This window comes from Conger conger, chromosome 1 (genome assembly GCF_963514075.1).
Source record: "Conger conger chromosome 1, fConCon1.1, whole genome shotgun sequence".
Lineage (NCBI taxonomy): Eukaryota > Metazoa > Chordata > Actinopteri > Anguilliformes > Congridae > Conger > Conger conger.
Window position 1 is genome coordinate 77219917 of NC_083760.1, and position 18267 is coordinate 77238183.

Sequence of the window (18267 nt, forward strand, 5' to 3'; positions counted from 1 at the left end):
TGAGTCCTGGCCAGCCTGGATGCCCTCTGATTGGAGCTGGTGTGTTCATGTGGGAATCCATCATAGGACTAAGTAATGTTGAAAAGGAAATGCACACCTGTTTGATTTTTTCATTAATTTAGTGAAAGGGGGGGGGGGGGGGTTAATATGGTTTCATGTAGATTAGTCTTTTATCCAGGCAGCAGCGGTACGTAAGGCAATATTGTAGTGAAAATGTCAAATCTATATGGTGGCAAAAGACTTTCCCAACTGATAGTGAATGACAATGTCCAATGACAGTAACCTTTTGAACTTACTGTGGCTTAATCTTGCTTAATAGCCAAAAACTGGTGTTGACAAATCTGCAAGAATATCCTCTACAAGTGGATCTTTGGGCTGAGAATTCCCACCCTAATTTGGAATGGCAAAATGTCTGCATCCACAGCCATTCCAGGTGCCCAGGGTCTCTTTTGCCCACTGGACTGAATGTTATGGAACGGGCATAACCTCTTGCTTCTATCACCAAAGTCAGAAAATGAAAGCTTGGTACCAGAAGCTCTCAAAGCCATTGAAAGGTTCTCATCTCCCATATGAAAGAATAGTGTGCTGAATTATATTTAAGAATACTTGAAGTATAATTGAAGCTTAGAGCAAGTATGCTATTTTCCAGTCAGTTTGTTTGAAAATGTGAGATATTAGTTCTGAAAGGCTCTCCCAACCCTACAATATGTGACATCCCCATCAGGGACATGGTTATGCTTACTTGGGCATAGAGATATAGCACCAATGATGATATTTGGGATATACATTTTTATCCGATGCTATTAATAATAAATGTCATTCATGGTGAGTGAGAGATCTCTCTGCATAGCAGGGCTTTTACAAAAGTGGGCCTTTCAGGACTGTCATATGTATTTATACCACTAGAGGCCCTCAAATCTACTATATGCCATATTAGCCAATGTCATCTTTGGATAGTAATATAAAGTACAGAGGGGATTATACAAGCATGGGTGTGTGCTGTGGGGACAGCACTCTCACCTTGTGACATGTGAGCATCTATGTCAAGATACATGTACATGCCGCCATTTCCTAGAAGCTACATTTTTCTCCTGTCCTGCAAAACATTTGTCAGTTCTGCACACTTTACTTTGCAAAGCTCCTCAGCCTACATTCTTGGAGGTCCATATATTGTTCATCTATAAGTATTTTATGATTTTTATGATTAAATAACATGTATATATTTTACATAGACACTGTAGCAATAATATTATTTGAATTAAAATAGCAGTGTATCACCCACAATAATTGAATAAGTGAATAAAAATACTATAGCCTGTGGTATAAGAACACCATGACAAAGATTTTCTGCCAGAAATGTACTGTTCTTTTTACAGGAAGTGTTTTACAGAAGCTTGGCTGCACCCACCGTTTTTGTTTGAGTTTCCCTTTCAGATATCGTAGAAAGAGTCTCTCAGGATCTATGTTTTCTGTCATCTGTTTTTCTTTATGTCCTTAGCATTTTCGTTTCTTATTACCCTCTGTGCTCATGTAGTCTGTCTGTCAGTTCTGAGAAGGAAGAGGAAATATTCAGACCTCAAAACATTTGCAAATGTGTTTCAAGTGAAGAAAATCGAGAAATTTGAAGGACACACAGGAACAAGAGGACCAAAGATTCTCAACTTTGTGGGGAAAAATGCAGGACATGTAGGACACTATATGACTATGTAATGTTGAAAAGGAAAAGGAAATTTGATTGTTTGATTTTTTCTCACCATAGTCTGTCTGTCAGTTCATTCATTCCCTGTCATCCGTCTCACCTGTGTCCCACTTCCTGATTGTTTCGCACACCTGATTGTATTTCCCTCTTGTTGCCTGTGTATGTATACCCCTCTGTTTCTGTTACTTGTTGCCAGATTGCTTTTTCCGTACTTTCCAGCAGTTTTTCCTGTCTGACTTCCTGTGTTTCGACCCATTTGGTTTTCGACTTCTGTTTTTCTTCTTCTTCTCCACTGGCACTTCCTGGCTGAAGTAAGTACCATAACCTTCCCCCTTGGAACTGGAGCTCAAGAAGCGTTTCTCCTCTGCCACTGTCCTGAGCATACTCATCCTCTCCTGAATCTACTCACCTCCCCAAGTCGATGAAGAGCCAGCCACCATCCTGCCTCCCAGTACCCTGGTCACTGCCATGCAGTTGGACATCGTCAGCATGGTGGAGGAAGACAGCCCTGAGGGCCTGTCCAGCCCCGGACGACACACCTGCTGATCATCTGTTCATGCCCGAATCTGTCCGGCTGCATGTCCTGGAGTGCGCTCACTCTTCTTGTCTCGCCTGTCATCCTGGGGTTACACTGCCAGCGAGAAGGTTTGGCTGTCATCTGAGGACATTCCCCTCCATTCTGTCTGCCACAAGCTTGCCCCCAGGTTCATCGGCCCATTCACCATTAGCTGTGTCCTGACCCCATCTGCCTTCACACTGTGCCTCCCGCCTCCCGCATCCATCCAGTGTTTCATGTTTCCTGGGGTAAAGCCTTGTGTCACTTCCAGACTCAGCCCACCTGCCAAACCCCGTCCTCCCTCCCGACTCATCGGCGGCTGCCCAGTTTTTGCCGTCCGCCTCATACTGAAGGTGCCGGGGACGCCAGTTCCTGGTGGAATGGAGGGGCTTTTTTGTTCATACCGGACTTTTGCTTGGACTTTCAATTACCAGCTGCCTATTCTACACCATTCCTGTTTGCTGGTTCTTGACCCCTGCCTGTCTGATCTGCAATAAAGTTAATGAAAACTTTAATTTCTGTGGTCTTATTGGGTTATTCTTCTGGTGCCTAACAGAGCCTTTCATTTTCTGCCACTCACCTGCCTGCAGACAAACCACACTGAGGGTCTCTGGCACAGTGACCCCTTCTAAGCTCTTCACTGTTCAAAAAGTGCAGGAAATGTCATGTCTGTTTTGTATTGTCTCTTTGTTTTTTTATATTCTTATATATTTTTAAATATTTTTATATATATGTTTTTTTTAAATATAGATCTGCACTCTACAGTTTCTTTGTATATTCAACACATCAAATTCCTTTGCATATTCGCATTGCCCTTTGTGTAGTTTGATGCATACTTTGCATATTTTTCACATGCACTCACTGAGTATTGCTCTCAGTTAGCTAGCCTAAATACGTCTGAAAACCTAAACATTACAACTTATAAATATGAGCTCATATCAAATATGACATTTAAAAAATGCCTAATTCAATATATGGATTTGTTGATAGCAAAGCACCACGATATTTTGCTCTGAATAGTTGAAGAGTTACCAAATCATACCGGGTATTAGATGGCCTTTGTAGCACTCAACCTCGTGCCATGAAACAAACCAACCAAACAGCTATGACGTTGAAGTTTCCATCTCAGTTCGTTTCCACAGCACAAATGTGCATGCAGAGGGTGATAATCTGCGCGCGTGCGCGTGTGTGTGCGCGTGATTGATTGAGAGAGGGCGACATTCATCATTTGCATTTGTTTTTGGTTTGGCAAGATTTCTGGCAAGCACATCATTCCAGAAATGACAATAGATTAGAGGCACCGTGTCATTCACACACAGTAACATACGTACTTAAACAGCGCATACAACCATCTCTTCATTATGATTTCATTATTCACCGGATTGCTGATTATATTAATAAAATACAGTGAGTATTATTATTATTATTATTATTATTATTATTATTATTATTATTATTATTATTATTAGTAGTAGTAGTAGTAGTAGTAGTAGCAGTAGTATTATTGTTGTTATTATTACTATTATGTGTATGTGTTTGTAATTTGATCGAATTTTAACTCTGTTTTCTGTTCCTCAGGAGCTGCAGAAGGTTTGGTTAACCCTGCTCCTATTTCGTACGGGAAAACTGGGCAAAATGTGACAATCCACAGCCATATCAAAGAAATATCGAGTTATTACACGTATATTACCTGGTACCGTCTGAGACCGAGTGGAAAGGTGGAGCACTTAGGTTACTTCGGCTCATTCACTGCAAAGTTCGGCCGTTACTCTGGAGAGCTTCCCAAGGGATCTGAAAATGCATATCTAAATGTCTCCGGGGCGACAATCGGCGACTCTGGACGTTTCTTCGCTGTGGTGGGCACTTCGAGAAAGCTAACACCTGGCTCCTCATCAGTTTTTGTCATAACAGGTAAGATACGGGCACATGCTGTTGGGGAATTATTCGTGGGATGCTCTCGCAAAAATGTTTTTGTAAAGACCAAAAATATGTGCATAACAGCTATCTGTCTCGGAACTATAAAATAAGAAACAAACATCAATATCAGTCATTCGGGTTTGTAGATATACTACGCAGCGGAAAGGGTACGGGGAACATATCAAATCTCACTGTTATTTGGTTTCAGGCCTATAATCTGCATCTTGTATTTATGTAGGCTAAATTCTGATTTTAACATTAATTCATATTTCATTGAGTGGCCTACAAGCAGTGTGCAATGTATAACTTTGGTTTGTTCAGTTCGTGGACATTTTGCCGGTCTCTTGTAATGGACCCTAAGCGCTCAGAAAAAATATATTTCAATGTTAACTTATCATTGAGTTGAGTATAACTACTCAAAATATTCCAGCCATTGATTTAATACGATCATTCAAATCGGAAAAAATGCACCAGAATTTTAGATAACCTAGCATAAACGAGAAAAAGAATGTAAAAAGTTAAACAAAAAGAGATATAGGTAATTTCAAGAGGTATGCTATTTGGGGAGACCGAGGTTGGCTGGCACACAGCTATTTTCTGGTCTTTTGATACCCATAGACACGAATATGTAACATCAGAATGCAATCCATGTTTTATCAACTGAAAAATACATTTCAGTTTTGAAGTATCAAAAGTAAAAAATGGTCTTCATATTAAACGTATTTTGAAACCTTGTTTGGAAGAGCAATTACGAAGGCATTGCTTCCAGTGAGTAGAGATTGACAGTTAAGATTTTTGTCTGCGATGAGTGATGTTAGCTGGTTAACATCATAATAATATGAGACAGACAACATTATAATATTGACAGAACTGGATTCCAACATGAGCGGGGTTAGTTGACACACACAATGTGATAACACATGCATTATGCATCTAATAGACATGATTAAGCATAATTCTATCCCAATGCAAATGTCTTTGTGTGTGAGGAGGGCTCTGTGCACCATCTTTTGGTTACTGTCCTATCAGTCACACAGACACAAAAACACACATCCAGTCAGGTCCAGAATGACTGGATTAAAATGCGTGCATGTATCCCGGTGCGCCTCGGAATTACAGTCACGGACGAGAGAGCTTGAAGAAGGCGTGTTGTTCTCCATCGGGGCCGCCGAAGGGGTCGTAAGCGGTGTATCCCCAGCTAACACTAATTGGATTAAATAGGGTACAATTGGTTACCAAATTGGGAGAAAAAGGAAAAGGTAATTGAAAAAAATATTTTAAAAAGAATAATACTAATAATAAATGCACAGAAAATACAAACATTGTCATTTTATTTTCCAACATGTGGTAGGTTTAACCATATGTATTTTCTGTGCCATTACCATACTTGTGAAGGTCAATTACCAGCAAGCTCTTCTGAATCCACCAATCTTTGGCATTTACCATTCTGATCAAACACAAAGGGATTATGCATGCTTGTTACCTAATTTGTATGCTCTACTGAAATAGGAAGTGATGGAATGACATTCATGAATAAATTCAAACAAATACAATAAAATTGTATTTATTTAATCTCAATCTAAATATATATATTTAGATAGAGATTAAACAAGTACAATTTTATTGCCAATTTTACTTTGTTTGAATTTATTTCCAATAATTGTTAGGGGTGCCAATAATTTTGACAACTAATGAGAGGTAAATGAGATTAATTAATTAAATAAAATATTGAAATAAAAGATTGTTTATTTATTCGACTTGTTTCTTAGACTTATTAAGTCTTCTGCTGCTGTAGCCAGAGGTTTAAAGCGTTGTGTGCTCAGAGATGCTCTTCTGCGTACCACAGTTGTTGTGTGTGGTTATTTGCATTACTGTTGGGTTTTGTTTTTTGCACCATTCTCTGCAAACTTTAGAGACTGTTGTGTGTGAAAATCCCAGGAGATCAGCAGTTTCTGAGATACTCAAACCACCCTCTCTGTCACCAATAATCATTCCACGGTCACTTCATCATATTTCTTCCCCATTCTGACATTTGGTCTGACAAACAGCTGAACCTCTTGACCACATCTGCATTTAGTTGCTGCCACATGATTGGCTGATTACATATTTGCATTAACAAGCTGGTGTACAGGTCGACCTAATAAAGCAATCACTGAGTAACCCTTAACCCTAACCCTAACCCCTGCCACATTAGCTGGCCATGTAAGAAATGAGTGTATTAGAAATGAGCTGCATGGTGTAGGTTTCTTCAGTGCAGTGAGAATATATTTGTGGCAGTTCTCTCTGTTCCAGACATGAGAGAAAGAATCGTGATTCAATATTTACATTAACAAGCTGTACAGGTCTACCTTATAAAGTGCTCACTTAGTAAATATTATTATATGTGTTGTTTATTATATATAGCATTTTTTCTTCATTTTTATGAAGAATAATTCTGGATCTTACTGTATGTGCAGACACAGATGTTTACATACACGCATACACAAGAAAGGAGAGAGAAAGAAAGAAAGACAAACAGAGAGAATAATAGGCTTAGGTAAATAGAATGTTGATTAATGCTGATTAAAATGCTGTTTGGTTTCAACTCTTTTACATTTTCCGATATTTAATATACATTTCATATATTTATTATATTTCCATGAATCCCAATGAATATTTATTGTTATTTGAATTAAATGATGAAAGTTGGTTGCTTCAGCATTTTAACACTGGGCTTGTTGGGGCTGGTTTGCAGAAGTGCAGAACATGACTTTAACCATTAGTCGCCTCATTTTAGAAAACAATTGTGTACATTAAAACATATTTATTTATAGCAGGAGTTCTAAACAGGTGTACCTAATAAAGCGGCCAATAAATGTATCTTTTTATATTATGCTAATATTGTTGTTTGCATACTGTCTTCTTTATTTTGTGTCAAATATTGATCAATATTTTGTGTTAATTATTCATATTAATTAGTTGATATTGATGGTCTAAGAATGACACATTTTAATCATAAATATGAATTAATATAATATAATTTGTTGAAATTAATGTTGATGTTGAAAATCATCATTTAACATGTTAATATAAAACTCAAATGTGATATTATCACTGGAATGTCACTTCACGTGTGAAAATGTCAAAATATTATAATTTTAAGTCTTTGCAACTAAATGCATACAGGCATGCAGACATAATCAAGAGGTTCAGCTGTTTTTCACACCAAATATCAGAATGGGGAAGTGCTCTGCACAATAGTGAAAGACACAATAGCCTATTCCTAAGTTTGTCCACCAATCAATGTCATGATATTATTAGATTTATATTAGCAGTTAGGTGAGTTGAGAACAGGTTCTCATTTACAGTGATGACCTGGCGTGTCATTTTAATGTCCCACTGTTGTGTCATGAGACGCACTGATATCTCTGTCTCTCTACCTCCTCAGATCCCGAGGTTCTCCCTGTAATGCGCGTGTTCCTCAGTCGCACAGGGACCGCTCTCTGTGAATTGAAAGGCGGGGGTCCACACTGGAGTGATCCTAAGTGGGAAACTGATGATGCCAAGCAAGGCCTGAAGTTGTTGCAGCCTGAAGCTGAAACTTTTATAGATGAGCACGGTGCATTCATAGGGTCCTCCATCCTCTCTTTGGAAGAAGGGGTCCGTGGTTTGAACTGTGTATGTCAGCACAGCACCGGAGTTATTATCCGAACGCGGGTCATACAAGCTCGTAAGGAAAAGTTTTTTCCTCCCTGTTTTACTCTTTATCTTATCAGGTCCTGTCTCGCTCTCTATCACACTCATTCTCAGAGTCACTCTATCCCTCTCATTCTCAGAGTCACTCTATCTCACTCATTCTGAGTCACTCTATCTCACTCATTCTCAGAGTCACTCTATCACACTCATTCTCAGAGTCACAGAGTTATTATAAGTCCTAATATAGGGATGCTTCTTTAGGCAAGGATCAATGCCAGCTGCTGCTGTATCTATCTCCTCTGGCTGCTGTGCTGCTGCTGGTGACTCTGACAGCCAGTGGGATGTGGGCCTGGAGGAAGGGGAAACAGAGATATAAAAAGGTAAGATATCTATTTGAAGTATATCAAATATATGAGTTTTAACTTTTTATAATATCACATGAAAAATGTATTCCACAACTATTTGATTTTTTTTAAACCTCTCTCTCTCTCTCTCTCTCTCTCTCTCTCAGGGATTGGACAGCAAGGATCTGAAGCAGCAGCTTATTTGTTAGGGGGAACTGGATTTTCTAGCGCAGGGCTTGTAGCGTGTAGAACGGGGGAGAAAGTCACACTCCAGTGCCAGTGTTCCATGTAGCGTTCATTACCTGGTGGGACACTTGCATTATACTCTGGAACAATATACCTGTATGGCTTCAATAAATATCCAGTAGTAAAACTGAAAACAGTTATTTTGATGTTTTTTTTTCATAGGTGCGTAAATGTGCGCAAAATGATGTAAATCGCTTTACATTAGAATCATATGCTTCTATGCTTCAAGCCTATGCATGCGTGAAGTTGTGCTCGCATTCTTTAGAAAGAAATATATTAAATGTGGTTTCATGGTTGGACCGTCGTTTATTTCTTAAAGCAGAAGTCAGATCTAAAAACCACATCGACGTTGCTCGTGCGCTAACAGTTATCCTCTCGCATGGCTGAGCCACAGCCTTGCATGTAAACTAGCTACTTATTTTTCAGTCAGTTCAGTCGCGGTCAGTTCTGCGGGTTTTGCAGTTTCGGGTTCATGAAAAGACTGAGAAACGGTAACGTGTTTGTGGCGAAAATGTGTTCCATTCCCAACGGAAACACGCCCTTTGGTTTATAGCGTGAGAAGGCGAGCCTTAACTTGGCACGGATTGGTTCTGTCTGTAAACAGCCTGATTATATGTCAAACGAACCCGAGCTGACACACTTAACACCATTGGTTCTACAGACATGATGCCACAAGTTCTCTATCTCCTACTCTTCTTTTTGTCCAGCAGTGAGTAGCCTACTAAATTATCTCTTTTTCAAATGCCTAGAAATGATGGTTTCTCTAATCCATTTGACTAAATAGTGTGAAATAAAAATGCTATGCTAATACAATCTGTGTATTTTGTTAATTCTGTGTAATTTGTTTATTGCAGCCGACTCTGTCTCTTGTTCGGTATTATTCGCCAGAACGGGGGAGAAAGTCACACTCCAGTGCCAGTGTTCCACGAGTGCGAGCTGTTACGATGAGTTTGTCCGCTGGGTTCAAATGAACTCGAACGAGTCGCTCAAAGTGATCAATACTACATGTCAGGAATCGCAGTGCCGGTTCGCCAGCAAAAGATTAAATGATGATCTGGTTGCCCTGACGATTAGACAGGTGGAACCAGGGGATTCTGGACGGTATTACTGTGGAGAGTACCTCAGCAGCTACCTCCAGTTTAACGGCAATGGAAGCGTTTTAAAGGTCGGAGGTGAGTAAAAACTGCGTCCCAAAGTACTACTGACCCGAAGTTGCACATTTTTCCCCAAAATTGTGTGAAAATTGATCCTGGCACATGGTTACTGGACTGTGATGTCAATGGATCGCGATGCTGCCCTGTCGCAATTCAGGGTTTATGATGTTTAAGATTGAGATTATGGTTTGCGGAATATGTTTGAGAATATGATCCTTACAAGGAATCTACAAAAACCTCTTAATTTTTGACCATTAATTTCTCTGAAAATAGTGACTGACAGGGTTTATAAAAATGACCTGACTGAATGTCCTTGATTTAATCTGGAATATTAATTCATTTTGACATACATTTTTTTGAGAGTAATCATCTCTCATTAGACCTTAAAAGTCTAAATAAAACAATGAACGACTCATGATGTTTAAGGAATCATTTTGAACAAAAACAAGCATACACAGGGGTAGACCTACTGTAGGAGCAGGGCTGAAAGCCCTTGGTCTACCTAAAAAGAAAACCAGCGCGTAAAAGTTTGCGCCTGTACAATGTTCGCCTGTGTAAATATAATCGCGCCATTGGACGTGCAGAAAGTCGATGTCATTTTCATTTTGTAATGTTATTTTGACGTGTGGCATGTGTTGTTGGTCAAACGATAGCCTATGAATCATAAATATTTACTAATATCCACTTGACTATGTCCTCAAAGGGCATAGGCAGAAAACCATAAAGTTGGCAAATCAGACTGAATCACAGTAAAATGAGAGTGAAACATTGGTAGAGATGCAGTCATACACTCTCAGAAATAACAGTAAGAAAAGTGCCTAAAATGCACAAAAGCTTGTCGCTGCGGTGGTAGCGTATATGTACATAAAATTGTGCCCCAAGCCAGCAACATAAAATTCATTTGCTTGGAAAACATACTCATTTGTGCCCAAAGAGAACATTACTGTACTTTCAGGGTACATTTGGGGAATTTGACCGTATAAATGCGTAGCTACATCCACTGTCACTTTATTTATGAGAGCGTATTTTTGCGCCTCCTAAAGTCGGGTGAAAACGGCGTAAACCAACGACAGAAAAACAAATGCGAAAAATGAAATGCTGAGACCAGGATCGGCAATATACAGTGTTTCCTGAAAAATGTTTTGTATGGAAAGACGTTTTGTCGTCTGCAGTTGCGACCTAGTTTCTTTTAGTGAAACGTCTGCAGTAGGCGGGTCGTCTGACATTATTAGTCTCGCCGAATTCATCCTAAAATATTACCTGCATTTGGTCAGAAAAGAAAACATTTCAATTTTAAGTCTTATAAGACATGTTGTTTGATGATGAGTGAATTCAACGAAAGGAATTCAATTCACAAACTACATTTAAAAAAAGTTGACGCAACCGAATGTAAGTGTTTTCCTTTTACTTTAATTAGAATGAATGATTATTTTCATCAAATGTAATATATATATATATTAATTTAGAATCATATATGATGACATGAGTCACAAAGACGGGATAACGAATTCGGATGAGTTTCCGAAATATTTTTATATAATATTTTTTTATATAGCTATATTTACAATTAATAATTGCAATAAATAGCAAATATTCAAGGTGAGAGTATGCAGTGCTCAGGAAATAAAACATTTATTGCGACTATTTATTTCATAAAATTTGCTGTAGATTAGGGGTCAGTGAGTTCGAGTCTCTTTCACAGAACCTGTGCTGAGAAAATGCTGAGAAGTGATCCAATCTGGAAATTAATTCTAATACATGACACCACAATGTTGTTGTGTTCTTAACTCAATCAATTTAAATTATGCTAATACAACCGTAGTCTGGCCACTATGATATGATTTACTGCAATATATGATTTACTAGCTACAATATGTGATTCGCTACAATATAATGGACCACTATGATGTAAAGTATGATAATTCATCAAAGCAGATTTTCTTTTAACCCTCCTGTTGTGTTCACCCCCCGCCCCTTACTTTAGTGTTCCCGGTCAAATTTGACCGGTCTGTTTTAACTGCTCTTAAATGAACACAAAAACCATTTATCACCACCAAATTTTTATTTAACTCTCTTTAGCTGTGAACAATGTCTCAGAGCAGTGGTGAACATTCCAAAATGAACCAAAATTCCTCAACATGAAGTTGTGTGTGTGTGTGTGTGTGAGAGAGTGTGTGTGTGTGTGTGCATGTGAATTCATGCACATGAGTGGCATTTGACACTCTTTTCAGCAGCTCCTGACCAAGAGCATATGATGTGAAGAAGTTGTCACATGTGATATTATGCCCTTGGAGACCGGTTGTCATGTCCAGCACAACACGCATGCCCTGGTTTTTTTCGGCCCTTCCAGTACTGGGTTTCCCCAAGTATACCTGCATATTCCAGGCATAGCTGCCCCTGAAGTCACATGCCAGTTTGTCATTTCGTCAGCGGACGGGTCGTATATCTCTGTTATCGAATCGATTAATTCTAAAGGACATGAAACTGTTGTAAGGACATAGTTGCCGAGAACATAGACCTGCCAGACTGTAGCCTCATTGTTTGAGCGATATACTCCTGCTAAAATCAACAGACCCATGTAGGCTTGGAGGTCTACCAGGTCAATTTCTCTCCAGGTGTCGCCAAACACATGCTTCCCCTCCAGGTTTGTCATCTCCAGTATAATTCCCTCAATGGACACTGGTAAAAAGAGTTGGAAGCTGGACTGGAGCTGGAGATGTCGCATACCGTGTTGGCCCTGGTGTCATCTTTATGATGTTTTCCACACTTCCTTTGTCCTGGGGGGATGAAGACCAGAGCAAGTCTCCACTCTTGGACTGGAATGTCGCCTCTGGTGCCTGTTCTTCAGGCGCCTCTCCATCTGTTGACTGGTCAGTCTCCTCGAAATCTGGATCCAAATCTGTGTTGTCTTCCACTTCCGAGACATCCTCCTCTATCTCTGGTTCAACTTCAGTGCCCTCTTCATCGTGTTAGAAGAGTCTCTCTGACAGATAACCGCTTGGTCAGTCGCCTACTCATTGTGCTCAGAGTAAAAGGAGTGCAAGGCAAACATCAAGCTATATATATGGGGTCTGTGTGAAGATATGATACATTGATTAGTCTGGAAGGTGTGGTTCACGTGGGGGGTAGGCACAAAAGCACGGGAAAGAGATGGGTTCACATAACAGACACCTGTCTAGTCTGTGTGAAGATATGATACATTGTTTCATCAGGAAGTTGGTTCACGTGGGAGGATCGGCATATAAGCGCGGGAAAGAGATGGGTTCACATAACAGAGATTGTTCAGTCTGAAATGTGTGTGTGTATGTGTGTGTGTGTGTGTGTCTGTGTTGGGGTGGTGTGTATGGGGTGGTATGTATGGGGATGTTTTCTGATCTGATGGATGAATATAGTCTGGATACCCATTCATTTCCTATGGCGGTCACTTTTGACCGGGAACACCACAGGTATAACAAGGTTGACTAAAACACTCAAAATTCAATGAAAGTGGTGATCATAACTTTTATATGTTCAAGTGCATAGTGTGGAGGATATCATAAGGCCTTGAGGCAATCAGATGTAAAACACAATATTTATGAGTGTTTTAAGTTGTAAATCGGTCAGATTTGACCCAAACACGACAGGAAGGTTAAATGAATTGCCCTTCTTCTTACCTTCTTACTGACTGTAATTGTGTTGCACCTCTGCCCAAAGGTCATTTCACGGAAATTAGTGACTGGAAACTTCCCTTCATTAGTAAAATCCAAGATTCACCTGAATCAATTGATCAATTTAGCTGACATTCCATCAATACAATGTCACTCAAATTTCGTGAATATCTACTTGACATATTATGATGGTTGGATGGACCATTTTGTAGATGATGACATACACAAAGAGTAGCTGCACAGATGCGTTTGAAAGTAAAACTATTCAACAGAAAATAACATAATCTATTCTGATGAGCAAGATTTATGCGATTGATATTTGAGCCAATTGTAGACAATTGTACTGAATTATTTGCATGAATATGCTTCACATTTGTAATTTTAGAAAGCAATGAGAAATGGTGTTCTGCTGTGAACCAGTGATCTTATGGTGTGGAGGGTTTCACATATTGTTTGGAGAAGGTTCATTGTAATTCGACAAATGGGGCAAAGTGATTGAGAAAAACTTGAATAGCTGATAATAAGTTAAAGACATTGTAATGCACAATGACAATGTACATACTATACCTAAAAGCAAAAAAGCCTATAGAAATATATGACCTTGTATATGTAATTTCATATCAAATAAGAGAATATCCATGAAAAAAAAACATTAAAAAAAAAACATAAATGCTTTTAGGCATTCATATCCAGTGTGACATAGCAGCAGTGAGTAAAAAAGGTAAATAAAGAGACTTACTAACCTTTTACTACAGCTTGGGAGTCTTCCAGAAGCTTCTGTATAATGCCTCCTCCTGTTTCAAAATAAAATGTTTCATAAATTTGCTCCAGATTGTCTTTTATCCAGGATGACCTTGGTTGAAATTCTAACCAGTGCTGGGACAAAGGGCTTTGAAGTGTAAAAATCAGTTGAAACCAATGGATAGAAATAGCCGTATAATAATGACCAAGGGAGAGATGTACATTTTAATTTTATTCTTAACTATTTTGGTATCATTTTTGCATTCAGCATGTTGGTGCAGACAGTTATCCTGTGTAGCGTTGTGTACAGCCATGACCAGTCTGGCCAATCTCCACTGACATCTGTCATTAACAAGACATTTCTGTCTGCAGAACTGCTGCTCACTGGATTTTTTTTGTTTTTTGCACCATTCTTTGCAAACTCTAGAGACTAGTGTGCATGAAAATCCCAGGAGATCAGCAGTTTCTGAGATACTCAAACCACCCTGTCTGCCACCAACAATCATTCCGCGGTCAAAGTCACTTAGATCACATTTTTCACCATTCTGATGGTTGATGTGAACATGAACTGAAGGTCCTGACCCGTATCTACATGACTGTATGCATTGCACTGCTGCCACACAATTTGCTGATTTGATAATTGCATGAATAAGTAGGAGTAATAAAGTAAAAATATTTCTAATAAAGTGCTCGGTGAGTGTATATTAGTAAACGAGACACTGTTACTAGATACTGATCCAGAGTAAGAAGGCGGGTTCTGAAACTAATTTACCACGCTACTTCCTTTAAATCTCTCATCTTCTACTCTTTTGTTTGTCTGTTGTTGGGCAGATGTCTGGATGAACCACAGTGCTGTACATATGTTGATGGAATGGATGGGTGAGGGTGGAAGCCCAGAGCTGGCTTTGAATGAAACTCGCACATCCAACAGTCGTGATGAGTTGGTGTCTGAATGGATGAACAAGGCTGATGCCAATTCAAATTCAGACCAGAGTGAAGTTCCTGAGCACACTGAGTTGCGTTGTGTCGTGACCGGACTCAGTGCCCCCTGGGTCAATATCTTTTGGCGGTCTTCTCAGGAATCATGGGAGAAAGCTGGTCAGACCTGGTCTTTCACTGACACCGGAAGAGGGTAAGTGGATAAATTGGGCTTCAGGGAAATGTTTCATTTGTATGTACTATTCTTATTTTGTATAGAAAATATGACTTCTAGGGCTTACGCGTGAAGGCTGGCACCTAGAATAAACTTGGCTATCATAGATCTCACTATAAGCAGAGCCAACTATAACAGGAGCCCACAGTGCAAGACACAATTGGCCTCATCCTCCCAGCGGTAGGGTAGGTTAAGTCCACTGGGGCTGACGTTGTGTTCTCTCCCCCCACTGACATGCAAGGTGTCCAGTCCTGGTGGTATCAGTGAGCATCACATCTGTCCTCTGCCTGGTGCTTCTTGACTTGCAGTAATGTGTGGCTTCACTGGCCTCTGTGCCGTAAAGTAGTTCCTGAGGCTATGAGCCACTTACTGGTCTATGGGTAAACATTATACCTCCTTGACTATGTCAAATGGGGCAAATAATAGAAATGTAGAGAATAGGGTGAACACAGGTGAGGCAGGTTTAAATGACAATAGGTAAGATTTTTGTGTTAAAACATTGAAAAAGGCTCACTGACATGTTGACTCACCCTGTGTTTATAGTCCTTAAACTGTATAAAATAAACAGTTGATGGCCTGACACTCTGTACCGAAGCAATGTATAACTGTATAATAAGTCAAGCTCATTGATTGAAAATTGGTTCTAATTGCCACAGCCAATGGCGATTAATCGTATGTGCGTTTACAGAGAAGTGGGAGGGATTAACAGTGTTGTGGTTTGAAGGTGTTTGTTGCTCCTCTCTTGACCGTTGGAAGTCAGAAACGACCTATTGTACCTTTAAAGGGAAAGGAACTTTCTGTGCAATAGCTTCTGCTTCTCAAGAAATTATTGCTTTACTATTTACAGGTACAGGGTAGAGAGCCGGCTGAGGATTGGACTAAAAGTAAAGTCTGACTGGGAGTATGAGTATGAGTATGAGAATTTGGATAGGATGGTGGATATGGATGAAGAATTATGGTGTGAGGTCCAGGTTGGGGTGAATTCCACTGTTCAGAGCCCAAAGTTTTCTTTCCTTCAGCAAACCCATACTGACCCTGGTTAGTATGAGGAGTACATTTGATCTATCTATCTATATTTCTATCTATCTTTCTGTCTGTCTGTCTATCTATCTATCTATCTATCTATCTAATGTATGTATGTCTGTATGTCTGTCTGTCTATCTATCTATCTAATGTATGTATGTCTGTCGGTCTATCATCTAACACATTTTATCTATCTATCTATCTATCTATCTATCTAATGTATGTATGTATGTATGTATGTATGTATCTATCTATACGTCTATCTATCTGTCTGTCTATCTGTTTTTCTAAACATATTTTGGATATTCATCATTTGAAGAGACAAATAACATTAACAGGCTGTGCTTATTTATCCTATTTAAAAAAGACTACACATCCACATGCAGATGCGTGTCGGCAACCAGCATGAAACTTATACAACACTGCCATCTGCTGGCTAATACTGGTCCTGCACTTGAAACATACTTATGATTCCATCGTTGTGGCCTACTGAAGTCTGCTGTAGTGGATAACTAGGATTAATAATGAACAACGAATTTGTAAAAATATGACTTTATCTTGATTGATGATAGGTTTGTGTACAGCTTCTATAATCGTCCCATATGCTGTTATATATGATTTTCAGAGTGGTGCGATAAACTCCTATATGGAGAAATAGCGCTTTGTGCACTCTGCGTGTGTCTTCTCACTCTGCTGCTGTGTCACTGTCTCCAGCACAAGCACAAAGGTATGCTGCACACGCTCCTCTAACATTGACAGGGAATTACATGCCAATAAACACCACATACAGAGACTGGAAGACATCACTATGCAGGAAATTACAAGTGAATTACTCACCTGTGTTTCAGGTTCAGAAACGCCAGCGACAGAAGTGTCGCCAACATCTGACTCCTATGTAAGTATTTTACATGTGATGTTAACAGCATCAATAGCAACATAAAGTTTTACATTTTTTCCATATATCAAATCATATCATGCATGTCTTTCTAGAGAGATGTCTACTCGGGCATCACCTATGCTCAGCTGGATATCAAGAGAAAACCCAGGACAGAGAGAAAACAAAGACAGGCCCAGAACCAGCAGGAACGCAGTCTGGTGTACAGTGAAGTGAGATACAAACATCAGTGAAGAAGAGTACAACAGGGAGAGGGAAAGAGAAATTCAGAAAGAGATACAGACCCACTGATACAGGAGCACCCTGTAGACAGGCAGTTCTGTACAGTCATTTGGTTTTTGAAAATTCTATGTTAACGTCTCTGATTGTAGACTTCTGTTTACAATGACAAGTTTGTAATTTTTTACTAAATCTCTTTAGTGTCCATACGAGCACTGCTTCATAAAGCTTAGAAAACCTTTTTAATGAAATAACACAATTATTGTGCTCCTTGTCTTGTATAATCATCTTGTTGTCTAATGAGAAATATGTGAATTCAAATGAGGCTCATCACTGAAATGACTACCATTTTTGATATAAAGAATAAATTCCTTTTTTATTTTTTATTCATGAATTTATCTGAAGGGAACTGTTTTGGCAATTCCATTTTTGACTCATGCAATGAATTATTCAGATTAGTCTTGACTTTTTTTCCAAAAGAAAATCATGTTACGCAAATGTCACTGTGCATCCTGCTTCTGCTATCGGGAATCTAATCAATGCTGCTAAAATGATAGCTTCTGACATGTGTTGACACCAGGTATAAGAGACAAATGTACATACAATAAACACAAACAATTTGCTCCCACTCAGCTATTGATAAGCGAGAGAGAGAGATTATTTAGACTGAAACACCGGTCTTTCCGCTTTCAAAAGTAGATTTCATCAACTCATTCTTCAAGTTAATCTTTGAAGCACAGCATGGTGAGACAGTGGTTTGGACTATTTTCTCAGAGGCAGGGCAGTCTGGGTTTGAGTCCTGGCCAGCCTGGATCCCCTCTGATTGGAGCTGGTGTGTTCATGTGGGTTTCATGTGGGAATCCATCACAGGACTAAGTAATGTTGAAAAGGAAATGCACACCTGTTTGATTTTTTCATGAATTTAGTGAAAGGGGGGGCGGGGGGGTTAATATGGTTTCATGTAGATTAGTCTTTTATCCAGGCAGCAGCGGTACGTA

The 18267-nt window shown here is 39.4% G+C and overlaps 2 protein-coding genes across 2 annotated transcripts; both read left to right on the forward strand.

Moving 5' to 3' along the window:
- Positions 1–3503: 3503 nt before the first annotated feature.
- On the forward strand, positions 3504–9385 carry LOC133133330 (uncharacterized). Its single transcript, XM_061249461.1, has 5 exons — positions 3504–3662; positions 3834–4166; positions 7600–7881; positions 8109–8227; positions 9326–9385. Exons 1-5 carry the CDS (start codon positions 3617–3619, stop codon positions 9383–9385), a joined length of 840 nt encoding a protein of 279 aa, XP_061105445.1. The 5' UTR covers positions 3504–3616.
- Positions 9299–17608, forward strand: LOC133108041 (uncharacterized). Its single transcript, XM_061217454.1, has 5 exons — positions 9299–9609; positions 14811–15111; positions 15980–16170; positions 16781–17050; positions 17146–17608. Exons 1-4 carry the CDS (start codon positions 9405–9407, stop codon positions 16903–16905), a joined length of 822 nt encoding a protein of 273 aa, XP_061073438.1. The 5' UTR covers positions 9299–9404; the 3' UTR covers positions 16906–17050; positions 17146–17608.
- Positions 17609–18267: the final 659 nt, after the last annotated feature.